At 39.9% G+C, this 16,476-nt stretch overlaps 1 protein-coding gene across 1 annotated transcript; it reads left to right on the top strand.

Moving 5' to 3' along the window:
• Positions 1 to 2: 2 nt before the first annotated feature.
• SFXN4 (sideroflexin 4) lies at positions 3 to 14,090 on the top strand (the record flags this gene model as incomplete). Its single annotated transcript, XM_085319101.1, has 13 exons — positions 3 to 26; positions 1,352 to 1,426; positions 2,510 to 2,536; positions 2,660 to 2,714; positions 3,535 to 3,560; positions 4,994 to 5,044; positions 5,126 to 5,191; positions 5,297 to 5,365; positions 6,644 to 6,734; positions 10,183 to 10,298; positions 11,285 to 11,370; positions 12,436 to 12,550; positions 13,670 to 14,090. Coding segments are annotated over 13 exons (879 nt in total), but the record flags the coding sequence as incomplete, so codon positions are not given.
• Between the last annotated feature and the right edge of the window lie 2,386 nt (positions 14,091 to 16,476).

Here is a 16,476-nt window from a genome sequence, read left to right as displayed (position 1 = left end):
ACCCGCTGCTGCTCGTCGCCTCCTCGGTGAGTGCCGCCGCCCCGCTCCCCGCCGCGGTCTCTGCGGGCGGCCTCGCGGGGCCCGCGGAGCCCTGGCGCGGCGGGGAGGGGCGCGGCGCGGCGCGTCTGAAACCGCGCCTGGTGTTTTTATACACGCGCGCCCCAAGCGCGCCCCCCTCTTCGCTGGGAGCGCGGCCGCGTCCTAGGGCCTTTTATACTGGAGAGTGACAGCAATAGCTTTAACGATAGTTATTGCTGCCTTTCAGCCACGGAGTATAAAGTTGCTAAACTCCGGGAATTGTCACAATATGGCAAACTTCTGCAGAAGGTGCATTTTTCTGTCCTTCTATGTAGTTTTATCAGAGAACACAAGAGAAAACTATAGCACATGGTATGAGAGTTCACTGGTGGGTTTGTTGAAAGTGTTTTTATTGCTTGACTGTTTTTTAAAGGGCAAAGTTAAGGTAAATCAAAATAATACAATCAAAGCCTATGTACGTGGGAATTTCCTTGTCGCTTACAGAGTAAGTATGTTGTGTGTTTGTCTATATATACACACAAACACATCGATATGGCATGACTATATATATATATATATGTATATATATGGCTATATGTATATGTATTTCAGAGATCTGGCATTAGTTCATCACACCTTGAATTAAGATACATTGTTGCAAATGAAGATTTGCTCCCTGAAGAAAAGTCAAGTAATCTCACAAGTTCTCCTAAGGGGAACTACTTACGTAGGCTATCCAAAATGAAAGCTACTAAGGTTACAATTTTATTATCTTTGAGTTTCTGTACCTTTTTTTCATGTAATTGAAAGCTTAAACCAAGTTTTAAGGAAAGAGTGTAGGACTCCAAACTTTGATTCCACATTTATAAAGATGCAAGAAGATGTAGTGATGTGACTGGTTCCTAGCGAGTTGAAAAGTCTGGTTTGGATTTTCATTCCTGAATAGTTATCTCTTGGGGAGATTAGATTGTTGCTTTGGTGAAAACCTTTTAAAGCTTTGAATCTGCCAGTGCACATGAATAAAAACAAGAATAATGCTCTTAATTTTGGTGGGGTTGCCCATATGCTTAGAGTTCAGGGGTACTCTTGTCATGGAACTAAAGACTGGAAGATAAAAGCACTGAGGGAGTCTGAGTAATCTGAAAGTTTCTATAGTCTTAAAGAGACTGTACATCTATGCATGTTCTTGCCTTCACTGCTCTGGTGAAGGACAGAAAGGAGCATTATCTTGACATTTTGTGTTCGTATTTAACATGTGTTTTAACTGATATGTTGTGCTTTAGATTATTTAAATCTGACCTATTTTTTCTGTTTTATTTTTTCTTAAATGTAGGAAGAAATAAGAAGAAGCAGATTATCCATACAAAGCAATGGAAAGACTCTCAGTGAGCCCATTCACAACAATCAGGTATTTTGGAGTGCAGATTATAGAAAAGAGAGGTATCTTTTTCATGGCTGAAAAAGCTGATATTGAAAAGATCTAGCAGACAGAATACTGAGATACAGATACAATGGGTAACACTGGAAAAACGCTTTACTACAGAGATTTTAATTTGTGAATCTGTTCAGAATTTCCTTGAATGACTACTAACTTCAGTGCCAAATTTCAGTTTTGTCATCCTGAAGAAAACTTATTTGCATGTTGTATTATTTAAAACTTTAAAATGTAAGTTTAAAAGGAACTCTCAAATCACTCTAGGAATCATTGCTTTGAGGCTGCCTGTCCCAAGTTTAGATAATGTAAGTGAGAAATACACAAAATCCRTACTTGTTTGAATTTTTTGATGTTGCATCCTCATATAGAGTGCAGGCTGACTGGGTCTCGCACCTCATAAAATTAGCAATAGCAGTACTTGGGTGGGAAACCTACTCACAGAATTTCTAGAAAGTTGTACTAAATCCTTGTTTCATTAGAAGATTTTTTTTTCTTTTGATTCAGTCAGGACTCAACTGTATCATGTGGCATTTAGTACCCTAACTGTTAAAGTGCCAAAGGAGAAGTAAAAAAATCTGTGATTCTGTAAAGAAACAAAATCTTAACAATAAGTGTTTAGGCTTTTGGCCATATTTAAATATTGGTTGTTTTCTATATATAGATTTATATATATATATATATATATATACACATATATATTTCCTATATAGAGATCTCTTTCTATATATAAGTTTTTTTCTCTCTATATGGTATATAATCATATAATCTATATGCTAACTTAACTTTTTAAAATTTGCTTTTCGTTCTGTCATAATGTATGCTTTAGTGCTACTAGTCAGCACATGGAATATGAGTAAATTATATTGAGCCATGAGTATGTAGGGGGAATTTTCACAGAGAAAATAATGCAAGGGGGTATATATATACTTATATATGTATAGCACTCCATATAAATTTGAGTTATTGGAAAAATGATATCTATAATAAGTTTAAAAACAAGTTTTTATTCAATCTCTCCCAAAACTTGATCGCTAATCGAATTTTCAAATTATTTAGATGAAGCAGGCCTTCTTGCTAAGCCTGGTAAGTTTGCAAAAGATTTAGAAATCTATTTTTTTTCTTTCTTATTTAAGTATGGCAAAGATGGTCTAATTTTCCCTTTCTTCCTTTTTTTTTTTTTTTCCTTTCTTCCTTTCTTCCTTTCAGTCTAGCGTGCATCCTGATACAAACAACGTAATTCCTGTTTTGTTTAGACCTCCAGGTCAGTTCCCTTGAGAAAAGTTTTTCTGTGTGTGACTGAAGCATCAAAGGGGAATGGCTCGTAGTAGACAACCACTGTGATGCTATAGTAATACTCTTTTTGTATAGAAAAATATATAATATATACTTTCACTTCTGTTACTTGCATTTATCTTTTATTGAAGATTTATTCCCACAGTGCTCTAGAAGAGGCATGTTACCTGCAGTTCATCTGCTCCGCTGGGCAGAATTGGTCTGACTAGTCTCTATTTTTTGGCACTACATAATGAGTACCCAAATGCCTTCACAGGTAAAACAGTCCACATTTATTTTAGGTTGTCCTTTGGTGCACATAGCTACTATATGAATTTGATTGCTGCAGTGACAGGTAGGCTCTTCTTGGGATGACATATAGACAAGATACCACAGATAATTAATCAGACATAAGAATGCTTATCTGTTTATTCATTACTTTATGTAATCATTCACAGATATTCATCTTGGCCACAGATACGTGGCCTTTGTTCCCACATTGTTGCTTTTGAATGGAGGGAGGAGAAGCAGTTTCCCTTTAGAGCTCAGTTTCCAGGTAGCCCACTTGAGTGGAGTTCACAAGAACTTCTTTTTGGCCATAAGCTGAGAAAGGTGCTCTCAGTTCTTGAATGAAGACTGAGAGACAAAGATCAGAACTGCAGTTCGTGGAAATGATGCTGTTTTGTGGGTTAGTGTTTTCTTTTCAGCTGAAACTAAGGAGGGAAGTTAGGGGGAGTTTTCTTCTCAAAACCATGAATCTAGACTCACAGGAGTTATTGTTACTGAAATAAAGTTGTTTTTCTTTTCAGCTTTCCTGCCTATATCTCTTCCATTGGTGAGTAATGATGAAAGATGCTAATGTGTCACATGCTTGCATTTTTTCAAAGTTACATTTGGGGAAAAGGGAATGCGAGGATTTAGGTTTCTCAGTTGAATTTTCAGCCCAAACTTTTTAGAAGAACTGTAGGTTTTAGGAAGGACTGAGTCACTTTCTAGTTATCGAGCCCTTAAGGAATCATACTAGATGTCCAGACTGTTCACTACCTTGCTTTGGCAGTATTCAGAGCAACTGATCTTGCATGAAGGTCAGCTTTTATATGTAAGGTGCTGAAATTCATTAGACACTAAGTGCAAGGCCTGGTTTTGGTCTGTTTAGATTCAAAAAAAAAATGGGACTGTATTTGGAAAGAGACAGCACAGTAGGCTCTGATGTTCAGCACCAAAATGTGAGTTTTCTCTTACATAGTTTGTATTTTTGCCCATGAAAATTGGTGTTAAGAAATTACAAAAGGTGTGAAAATAAATTCTTCATGTATTTCTCATAAATTCTAATTCACCTACATTGCACCGTTCTTGCTTGATAAAATTTGTAGCTCTAATTACATGCACATTTATAATTTAGGTGTGTTCGCCTAAGTATTTGACATATGAGTATACATATTGAGATATTTAATTCCATGTACAGGTTACTGTGTGAATATGTGTAATAATGAAAGTCTTGATGACTTACATTAAGAACAGTAACGGAAATATTTAATATTTACAGCTTAATGTTCTTTCATAGATTTGGTTAGATTAGTTTGGGTCATTGATAATAGGAGTAGTGTGATCCACTAGTAACAAATGAATTACTGATCCTCCTCTGAGGCTTTGCACATTCCCTGCCATTCTCTTACTCTACAGTTGCTATGTCTTAGTTGACTTTGATGTTCTTTGAGAGTACTCCACATGTTGAGGTAAAAGTGTGCTAGTAGGTCAGACCTCAAGAAAGACCATAGTTTATAGCTGAGGTTTTTATTCATTGTCTAAACTAGACTAAGACTTGGGAAGTAACTACTAAAATCTCAGATCTTGGATTAGTTAGATCTAGTATCTCTATACTCATCAGTCAAAACTGTATGACCCTTACTCATTCTCTTCTTTAATTATTATTTCTACTATCTAGTTTACTCTGCTGCATCTATTTAAACTTGACTGGTACAAATATATTTTTTTAATTTGAGTAAAATAGCATCTTGCCTAAATATTCTTATACACAATGTTTTAATAACTGTATCTCTGTGTTTTATGTTAGAGAAAGTGATTGTGTCACATCTGTGGCAAGAAAGTTCTAGTATGTTAGACTAGAACCAGGGCAAACAGCCTCTGGTGTGGCCTGGAGCCTTTGACAATGTTGCAAATAGTAACATAGCAATTCCAGCCAACCTCTGCTGATCAGAAACTCCTAGATTCATTAAAACTAATTTTTCTGTGGGGTTTTCCTCTTAGGTTATTGTTTCATCACTTCAGCTCCAAGCCAGGAATGCATTTCTTTGTCAGGTAGTTGTCTCTTTCTACATTTGCATGTCTTTTAGACTCCGTTCCAAATTCATTTTTAGTTACAGTCTGTCCTTTCTGCAGTTTGTGTTTCACACATATACTACTGGATTCACCCTAATCAATGGAAATGGCTCCAAGAAGGCTGAAGTATGTATTGATTTTTATTTTTGGAATAATACATTTTGACTACATTTTGTTTTACAAGTGTATTACAAGTGTACTTACACTGTATGTTTCCTCTGTCCTTTTTAGGAGTACTCTGTTCAACAAAAGCAAGTCTTCTACGGCTTGGGTGCTATCGCCTATGCAGCATGTATAGGTGTATGTATTTTCTTAGTGCTCATTTTCTTGATATGCTGACAAGGAGTAGGCATTGAGATAATCATATTGCCAAATAGCCCTCAGGGTTGTGTTCTGTATATACTGCCCTGATGTCTACCCCCAGAGCTGTTGAGAATAGGAGGGTTTTCTTGATCAGCCATTGGCCAATACCTTGCTTGGCTTCCTCTGATTCTTTCTCTTATGTCCTTTTCTTTATTATTTTGTGAGCTTAGAAAATGAGTGGTGAGGAGAAACTGGATCAGAGTTTATAAACACAGAATAACTCACTGGGTTGCTGTAGTTACTCTTTGATCTTTGGAAGAGATCTGGCTAACTAAACAAGTGATGAAAGCTCCATGCTGCTGTGCTGCTGGAGATAGCTCAGACCTCAGAATCAGCACAATCATGAAAATATTGCACTGGACACAGATTAATTAGCTTTTCAGAGGAGCTAGGTAGCTGAGGGGCAGTGCTGTGGTGAAATAGCTGTGTGGTTTCCAAAGTCTGCTTTATCAGAGTAAGCTCTGGTGATATTGCGTTGTGGGTGTTGATGTCCCGAGAATCCATTTCCTTACTCTCCACACTGAACAATGCTCTCTGTAAACATTCTGTTGGAAAAATATGGGCATTCCTGCGTTTGTTAGCTGAGCTTTCTCCTCTGTCCACTAGGCAAAACAGTAAGACTTGTAGTGCTCAGGGGTTACAGAGGTCTGGGGAGGCAGCTGTGCCCACGGGGGAATGCGGGCATTCTTTCACCTTGTCCCCCAAGGGAAACTCTTAGCTATAGCTGGTGTTCTGTCCGTTTATTGCTAAATAAAACTTTCCAGGAAATGTGCTATGGAAATATAAAATAGGGTTGAAACTACAGGGAGAGAGATATGAATTGACAAGTGCACCAAGTGCGTGATTTAGGGGAGAGAGCAGCACATGTACTGTAGAGGCAATTGGATGGATAGCTAAGAGCAATCAGTGAGAGATAATTGTTCTCTTTTTTTCTGTCTTTGCATACATGCTAGTAGTGTCCACTGCGTAAAAGTCTTTAATACTTTTTTACCATATTAATTCCTATTCTCATATAAAACAGTGATTAGCAAAATCTTTCTCAGCAACTATAGACTGTGTGTATTTCTTTGAATTGTTAAACCAAAGCATTTGTTTATTTTTGTAGATGATCTCTTAAGTGCTAAGTTGCAGGCTCCTTTTCCTAAACTGTTGCACATATTAAAATATTTTATATATTTTTTAATAGAAGATACCTGTTTCTTCCCAATACCTTAGGCTATTCCTATCTTCTTTATGAATCGATACACATTGAAGAGTCCCTTAACGCAGCTGGTCATCAGAAAACTTTTGCCTGCTCCTCTTCTTGGTGAGTAAAAAGAAACCATACATCTAACAGCTCGTCCAAGGGCTACGTGCTGCCCTTTGTGACTGTAAAATTTTCTTGCCCTTACAAACATATGGTCTTCATTGTTTACCAGCCTTCTTTTCTGGCTGCTGTTGCTGGGTACTGTCCTTTCTGTGTGAGAGTTAATGCTGATTAGTGTAACTGTCCTTAATTTGATGCTTTCTGGTTTGTAGTTTTAAAGCTTCAGGGCATTGCTCTGACCTTTGTATACACTGTGTGCAACTATTTCTCGTAAAGAAATCCAGGGATGCATTTGGTGTTTTCCTTTGGCTGGGTGAACTCAGACGTTATGTCAAAACCACCAAGACTGCCAGGAGCGATGAAGATGGCAATGACATTAATATTGACACCACCTGATGTGGTACATACATGACCCCAGAGTGCAACACAACTCTAGCTATGCACTACCATAGTTCCTTATTCAGGTTGGGGCTACTGCTGGCTGTGTAACTGCTGACAGTAGTGAGTGAGTCTTACATCAGAATATTATTAACCTTGCAAGATAATAAGTCTCATTCATTACAGGAATAACTCTATTGACATAGTGAAATTGTACTGGTATAAGTTTAACTATTTGATCACAGAGAATCACATAATAGTTGAGGTTGGAAGGGGCCTTTGGAGATCATATGATCCAACACCCCTGCTCAAGCAGGCGCAGCTAGAGCAGGTTGCCCAGGTCCATGTCCAGGCAGGTTTTGAGTATCTCCAAGGATGGAGACTCTATAAACTCTCTGGGCAGCCTGTTCCACTGCTTGATTACCCTCACTGTAAATTTTTTTTTTTACACAAGATGGCTACCTGAACCTTTCTGAAGATCTGCATAAAAGCTCACTGACTTGTTTCCTTTGGAAGGGATGTTAGAATGTACGTCCATTTTATTTTATTTTATTATTATTATTATTATTAGGTCTAGAGAGAAACTGGAGGGTAATTGATTAATATTAGTCTAGCATTTGAAAAGCCTCATGTGTTACACTGGTATCTTTATTGAGCAGCCCTGCCAAAAAGTAATGAAAAGAAATGTCTTTTCAAACAAGGTTAGCTCAACAAGTGATGCCCTGGATCTTGGTCTAGAAAATAGAAAGGAGAAAACAGTTGCATTAAAAACTCCCATTCAATATGGCCTTTATGTGTGTGGGTAGTTCAGGCTTATAATTTTAGTGGCTGTGAGATGGATATTTCCAGGTACCTTGTCATGCTGGATATGAAGGAGGCTGAAATGTTCTCATTCTGTAGCAAATCTCTAGAATCCAGCTGAAGCTTTGCCAGTTGTGACTGAGGCACATGGCTGGGCGGAGAAATACAATCACAGAATGTATTATAGCCAGTGTTCCCCTGGCACTCTCCCTTCCAAGTCAAGGATGCAAGCTTTATCGCAAGCCTTCCCTATTCTTTTTATTTTTCTTATGTACTGAATTTTACACTGCTCTGTACAAAATCCATGCACAACACAAACTCGTCCCCTTTCTCTTAAGCACAATGTGCTCTCGGTGTGAAATGGATAGTAATGATGAAAGCCTTGAGTGTCTGTACTACCAATGGAATGTCCATACTAATAATGGAATCCCAGACTCTGGAGACAAAAGAGAAAAGTCTGGAGAGAGGAAGACTTTCCCTTGGTCAAGGAGGATTGAGTTAGAGGTCATTTAGGCAAACTTGACACCCACAAATCCATGTGCCCTGATGGGATGCACCCACAAGTGGTGAGGGAGCTGGTGGATGTTGTTGCTAGGCCATTCTCCATCATCTTTGAAAGGTCATGGAGAACAGGAGAGGTGCCTGAGGACTGAAAGAAAGTCAGTGTCACTCCAATCTTCAAAAAAAGGCAAGAAGGAGGACCCAGGAAACTACAGGCCAGTCAGCCTCACCTCCATCACTGGAAAGGTGATGGAACAGCTCAGCCTGGATGTCATCTTTAAGCATATGGAGAAAAAAAGGTGGTTAGGGTAGTCAGCATGGATTCACCAAGGGGAAATCCTGCTTAACCAACCTGATAGCCTTCTATGATGGAATGACTGGGTAGATGAGAGAAGAGCAGTGGATGTTGTTTACCTTGATTTCACCAAGGCTTTTGACACTCTCTCCCATAACATCCTCATAGGTAAGCTCAGGAAGTGTGAGTTAGGTGAGTGGACAGTATGGTGGATTGAGAATTGGCTGAAAGGTAGAGCTCAGAGGGTTGTCAACAGGGGCGCAGAGTCTGGTTGTGGGCCTATAGTTAGGTGTCCTGCAGGAGTCAGTACTGGGTCCAGTCTTGCTCAACTTATTCATCAGTGACATAGATGAAGGGACACAGTGCCTCCTCAGCAAGTTTGGTGATGACACCAAAATGAGAAGAATGGCTGATACATCAGAAGGCTGTGCTGCCATTCAGAGAGAGCTGGACAGACTGGAGAGGTGGGTGGAGAGGAACCTCATGAAGTTTAACAAAGGCAACTGCAGGGTCCTGCACCTAGGGAGGAATAACTCTAGGCATCAGTACAGGCTGGGAGCTGACCAGCTGCAAAGCAGCTCTGCAGAGAAGGACCTGGGAGTTCTGGTGGACCACAAGTTAACCATGAGCCAGCAATGTGCCCTTGTGGCCAAGAAGGCCTATGGTATCTTGGGGTGCGTTAGGAAGAGTGTTGCCAGCAGGTCGAGGGAGGTGATGCTGCCCCTCTACTCGGCCCTGGTGAGGCCACATCTGGAGTACTGTGTCCAATTTTGGGCAAATACAAGAGCAACATGGAACTACTGGAGAGAGTCCAGCATAGGGCTACAAAGATGATTAGACTGGAGCATCTCTCTTATGAGGAAAGGCTGCAAGAGCTGGGCCTGTGTAGCCTGGAGAAGAGAAGACTGAGAGAGATCTTATCAATATCTACAAATATCTTAAGGGAGGGTGTGAAGAGGATGGGGCCAGACTCTTTTCAGTGGCGCCAGGCAACAGAACTAGAGGCAGTGGGCACAGACTGAAACACAGGAAGTCTGTCTGAACACAATGTAAAACTTCTTCACTGTGCGAGTGACGGAGCACTGGAACAGGCTGCCCGGAGAGGTTGTGGAGACTCCTTCTCTGGAGATATTCAAAACCTGTCTGGACACGATCCTGTGCAAGGTGCTCTAGGTGACCCTGCTTGAGGTGGTGGTTTGGACTAGATGATCTCCAGAGGTCCTTTCCAATTGCAAGCATTCTCTGATTCTGTGATAAAGCAGCTTGTGGGCTTGGGGCCTTAAAATCTCTTTCAAGCTTCTGAAACAAGTATTAAGATTCCAGGTAGATTTTTATGGGCAGTCTCTTCTTCATCTGCCAGGATACTCGATTGTGAATTGTTGATATTTCAAATGGATAAATATGATTGTTATTACTGAGATAGTCTTGTTAGATCAAGCATCTTTCAAAGCAAAGTCCTCTTTAACTCTACAGGCTTGATGTGTGCGTTTACTGTGGCAGTGGTGAGAAGTCCAGAGTTTGAGAATGGAATTGAAGTAATGGACAAGAATGGCAAAGTAGTAGGAGTATCACAGAAGGCTGGTGAGAAGGTAGGCAAAGATGAGGCCTCTCTTTATTTGCCTGTCAAAGAGCTAAGCTTGAGATAAGCTAAGATAGAGCTAGACATGCTGAAATGAGGAACTACTAAGTGTTGATCCCAAATCAGGTGCTGAATCTTTGGGTAAACTTGGACCAGGTCTCTGGAACCAGGTTGGGGCCTGTCTTGTGTCTCCAAGGGTTGGCAGCCCCTCCAGCCCAATACAGTCAGTGCCAGAGCTGAAACACAGGGATACAAATAGTGATTTATGTTCTCCCTGGTCACATCAGAACAGACATGGCTCTTGGAGCTTCTCTCTCTGATGGTGCACCTCAGGAAAAAGACTTGTACAGGGTATATGCATCTTCTACAATAATTTTAAAAGCTGTGCTTCCTAAAGGTTAGTGTCCTGATCTACAGTGTAGTAATGTATTTCATCCTTGGGATCTAATTGTGGACCAAAAGGTCCCGATACTTGCTCCCTACCTTGTTTGTCAGCATCCACTGTAGAGCTCAGCACAAAAGGAACTAGAGCAAGGAGACCTCTTTTTTTTGTGCTCTCAGTGACTCTCCCTTTCAATACTAGTGTCCAGGGGAAGGCGGGAACAGCTAGGTGACCATAAAGATATGTGGGCAGCAGAAGAGAGAATTTCAAATTCGATAAGATATAGGTAAGAGGCCCAGAAGGTATGAACATTTGAAAGGAGTTCAGCACACTAAAAAGGCAGATCTCAGCGCAGTGGTTGTCATTATGGGAAAACTTGTTGGGACCTCAGTAGCATCACCTTCCTTTTAAGGCATTTATTAGTCACAGGTGGAATATTTGTCAAATGAAGGAGTTCAATTTCCATTTATAAAAAGAAACCTTCTAACAAATATTTTCACTTACTTATTGCTTGAAACTCTGAAGTATTAGACGGAAAAGTTCTAACAGAAACATGCAGTATTGAAGCTGCAGGGAGCACTGCTCTGAACATTTATTTTTCTCCCTCTCTGGAGGCCGTAAAAGAAACAGCATTGTCAAGAGCAGCCTTGTTTGGGACAGCATTCTTCCTGCCAGAAGTGTTTATGTACTTTCTGAGAAGGTAAGAGGTATTACAACAGGGATGGGGGTGCCTGGTTAGGGTATATTCTGGTATTTAGTCTGGCTGTTACCACTTGCTAATTTTCTCCTATTTTTGTGATATTACTTGCTTTGGTAGAAGTGATTATCTTGGAGGTTTCTGTTCAGAGTTAATTCACTTGTTTATCTAAGTGAATCAGATTGTGTCAGCACTCATGCTTTGATTGGATTGCGGGAGGTTGTCTAAAGCTATGAGGATTTCCTCTGTTCTCCTGAAAACATGAATGGAAACAGGCATGAAACATGGCAGGAAACATAAGTTTGTCTCTGCTCTTCTGACAGGTGATTTTCCAGCATGTAGGTTCCCTGACTGATTTGAGTGTGGCTTACCTTAGACTTATTATTCCTTGAAAGATGATATAAGACTTGAATTTGTCACTGGAACTGGACCTCACCTCCCAGATAGCCAGCCATACATTATGAAACTTTTATGGCTTTTGCAACATTTTAAACCCCTATATTCTAAGAAGAATTCACTGTATATTTTATCAGAGTGTTTTTAGCTTGCCTTCAGCTTTTGATGGGGATCACATATCTCATTTAATTAGCTTTGGAGAAGCCTGTTAACAGAAGACATAAATGCAGATGCAAGATAAATTTTAAAAATATATGAAGTAATAAATTTATGCATGATGCTAAGTAGCACTGCCAAGAGGAACTAAATCTTAAAAGAAAGAGAAGGTACTACAAGAAAAATCTGAGTCAAAGGACTGAAATACTTTAAAGTACTAATGCATCTTCTGTTCTTTTGTCATTTTGATGTTGCTGCTTACATTCTTGATCTTGTATTGTCATTGTTATCTCAAGAAATGCTGCGGTTAAAGAAATCCAAAGCAAAGGGGAAGAATGGGAAGTTGAGAGTAAGAAATTAGGGAATAAAATAAGGCAGCACCTTTAGGGTTTATAAACCTAAGTTATTACTAACTTTAGTGCAGTAAAATAGTAGCTAATGTTCTTTATTTCATTGTCAGATTATTTTTCAAGACAGAATTGACATACTTACTTGTCTTTTCCATATCTTTGACAGAGCAAACTTTGTAAAAACTCCGCATGCTTTGGCTTCAATGAGAATGATGATGATTACATCAGTACTGACAGGAATGCTACCAGTTTCACTTAGTATGTTCCCACAGTGTGGTGAGGTAAGTCCTTTCACCAGAACTGATTTAGGATTATTACTGTATTAAGTAGTCAGTCTGTAACTATGACAGCAGTCTAAGCCCAGGTAGCAAAAATCAGTGGGATTAAAATTGTTAATGTATCCAAAATGAGGTGATGGAGAGGCTGCTTGTGAAGGCCTGTGTGGACCTACGGAACTTGTTATATCTAATTTGCAGTGGGTATCATTTATATTTACAGTATTATTTACCAGTTTAGATTTATTAGACTTCTTCAATAGTCTGAAACAAGCAAGGCCAGTAGAGCCTTCTTAAAGATTAAAACCAAGACTCTCTCAGCACTATTTTCAGTCCTGCTGGAGTGAGTTAGGTCTTAGATAAGAATCTTTTTCACACAAAGTAAGCCTGAGCTCATCAAAGAGATAAACCAATACATGTAACATCCCTTTCCTCTAGCTGTGCAAGGTCGTCTCTTCACCCTGCCTTACCAAATGGTTAAGTTAATCTATTCCCTGAGTAACTACTCCTTCCTGGCAGGTTTTAAAGGGAGGTTGTAACCTTTGGAACTTTGGGCTCTAGAGAAGGCCATGTGAGAGGAGTCTGAGATGCTTTTCTGATGCTATTTCCTGTCCTTTAGCAGCACTATGTCAATATTCTCAGAAAATCGTAAAGGGAGCTCTTGCAGTTTCCAGTGGCTTCGCTTAGCCTAAGAGCTCTGGCATTCTTTTGTTAATCTCTTTTGGCAACAAGGATAAACTGGACATAGATGATGGGACTTTGGGAAAGCATGTACTGAGAGTATGGCTGGTTTATTTCCTTTGAGCTTCCCAATTGTTCAGCTCACAGCAGAAATTCTCYTGGGTAAGTCGTTCAAATACAGGGAATTGAGACAACTTTAATTAAGCTCTGGTTAGATATCAGGAGTACTCTAAACTCTAAACTGAAGTAAAATACGTCCTTTATGTTTACATTTCTAAAACATGTCAGAGAACAACCAACCAACCCCAAAACAAAAAACTCAAATGTCTTGAAGTCTTGTTTCTGAATACAGTACTTCAATTAGTACAAAGATTGAAGTATAGAAGATTAACTTACACTTATCAGGATACAGTATTACTGATTCCCTTTTTCTAAAAATTTCAGATAAAGCGAGCAGACCTGGAACCAGAAATTCTGTCATGTACAGAAGAAACAGAATTATTCTATAATAGAGGAATTTAGGAATTGGCTTTAATGTATAAATGTTTTCTAATTAAAGTGAACTCCAAATGCCTCAACAAACTCGATGGAATACTTGGCTGATCAAATCATGAGTTTAGTGGGAGGATGCATACCATATTTGGTGTACAGTGATGTGATCTATAACCGGACAGACTTTTAAGAGGAAGACTTGCTATTTGCAAGTCCCAGCCTAAAGGCGGGTTTGTACATCTACCTTAATGTTATAAGTGATATTTATACCAGAAAGCTTTGTTGTAACAGTGTGTTTGTCACAAGCTGTGTTCATTATGCTTCCTCATGTGATTGATTGCTTAATTAAAAGATGGTGACTATTGAATACAAAGTTTTGTTTTTCTGTTGCTGTGCCTTTTGGCATGCAGCTTTCTAGGAACACAATTGGTAAAGGTGTTAACATCAATAGTCCTTTGGGGAAAGTCAAAGCTCGTTCTTCTAGGACAACTTGCTTTTAATATGTAGTGTTATTAGACAAAACAACCCTGCTAACAATGTAATGTTGGTTAAATTTAGTTGTTGTGGGAACAAGATAGGAGGAAACTCCACATCTGTGGTAGGACACCTTGTTGTTGTGATAACTGTAGGCTGTTCATAGGAAAGACTGCTATAAGAACACTAAAGATGTTACGTACAGTACTCCTAAGGCTCTGTGTGACAAGGAATAAATATAAGATAAATAATATAATCACTTTCACAGAAATAATTTTACAGGTACCGCCTCCAAAATCTTTATTTATTTAACTTTCTTAAAGAGTGCAATAAGCAGCTCACTACTATCCTATCACTGGAGGATTTAGATTTCCTTTATGGTGTGAGCAAACCAACATTTTCCCATTCTACTCCTTCCCTATCAGAAGACAGCAGCACAGAGCAAAGTAGGGAAAAATAGGCTCAGTCATGTGCAGGAAAAYGGTCACTGCTGTATTTTTGGCACCAGACAGAAGCAGGAAGTAGGGTTTTGAATATTTTGTTAGCCTTCTCCATGGTCAGACAGGGAAGCAGGACAAGGGAGTAGGTACACATCCTATAGACCTTTACTTTAGGGGAGCGTGCCATATAGCTGTTCCAGGAAGACAGTATGGGTATGCAACCTACTAAACCTGAGTTGCAAAGAGTTTGCAGTGCTCTACCAGAGGATAGTGGCTAACTTTTAAAGCTGTATTACATAATTCTCCAGTGGTCCAGACTCAGATACCCTAGGTAGGGGTAGGGAAAGAGTAAACCCTCCTCTGACCAAGCAGCAGATGCAGTGTATGAAGTGTATTGAAAGCTAGCTAACATGGATGCTTATAAAACTCACTGCAATGTCAAAGATTCATTTACACCTGCTCACTCAGCAGGTCTTACCCTTGTGAGTCATGTTCCTAAGTAAATAGTCAAATCATACCTATGTAAAAGCAACTGTACTGGGTCAGACCAAAGGTACTCTAGTTGAAATTTGCCATATTAAACATAGCCCTCTTAAAGGCTGCTAAAAGCACCTTTCCTTTCTCTTGTTCTCAGAAGTGTTTCTGTTGCTCTGACCAGAATTTTCCAGATTAACCTAAGGCCATTTAAGTTGTCAGCCTGGGTAATTCAATTGTTTCCCAGGTCAAGGCAGGGAATATATATCATTAAAAATGCCCTGGCATCCTTGATTTTGAAATAAAGAAGTTGGGAGACTAGAACTAGAACTGCCTGGACCAGGTGTCTCACAGTCCAGTGGGATGAGAATAGGTCCTGCCGGTAAATGAGGGGAACAAGACTGGGACAGGTAGAAAAGCATCATGCTCAAGAGACTCACAAGAAGAGTCAGCTCCTACAAAGAAACCTTCTCCTTCATAGCATGGAGTAGATGATTAATAGTGTTCCAGCCCAAGGCAGGTCTGTCTTCTGCCTTTAGCACTGGCTAGTGTATTGAGTGATAGTGTATTAGTGGTCAGACTGGTTTAAGGAGTAGTAAATTACAGTAGATTTAAAGCTTTCAGCTTCTAGGAAAACATATGTTCTTGTACAGCACAATATGCTAACAGTTCCCCACCTCCCCAGTTTGTCATCTTTAAGAATATACCATGAGGCTTAAATGTCCTTTTAATGTAGCTGGAAAGTCAGCAACTCCCGTATTAGGAAATCCCAAGATCAAAGCATTTCCTCAGCTGGAGCTTGTGTGCATGTGGTTATCCTAGAAGCCTATAACACAGCCAAACTGTTTTCCTGCAGGCCATAAGGGTGGATGAAGGAAGGATGTAGGCAGGGAGGGAATCGTGCACAGTGCTGCAGCTACTTCCTTATCACACAGCGAGCAGTATGCAATGTGCTGTGCTCTGCTGCTCAGAGAGCAGCTGCTGCCCTGTCCCTTGAGTCTCCTCCTGGGTCTCCTACATCATTCAGCAGCTGATCAAAGCAATGATCCATCCAACCCAGACTCCAGACTGGCAGCTGCTGAGGGAAGAGTGTAAGACAAGAGGGAACAGCTGTGAACATCCTTCACTTAGCTTTGTATCTTGTTCTTTACCTAGAAATTTAATGGCGTCAGATGACTTCTCACAGTACATGACTAACCAATTATTATTAGCCCCTTTTGGTAGCTGGGGAACTGGAACAGTCAGAGGTAAAGACCAGAAGAAGCCAGTAATTTTATGATGGAGGCTAACAGGCATCCTGCGTCACTTGTTCCCACATTGCTCAGCACTATAGTGCTCTCATTCGGAACACGCCCCCCACCTCTTTGCCTG

The sequence above is a fragment of the Rhea americana genome, unplaced genomic scaffold (assembly GCF_003343005.1).
Source record: "Rhea americana isolate MKP2758 unplaced genomic scaffold, rheAme1 scaffold_57, whole genome shotgun sequence".
Lineage (NCBI taxonomy): Eukaryota > Metazoa > Chordata > Aves > Rheiformes > Rheidae > Rhea > Rhea americana.
The sequence above is the reverse complement of the archived record's forward strand: the minus strand, read 5'-3'. Positions and strand labels throughout refer to the sequence as shown.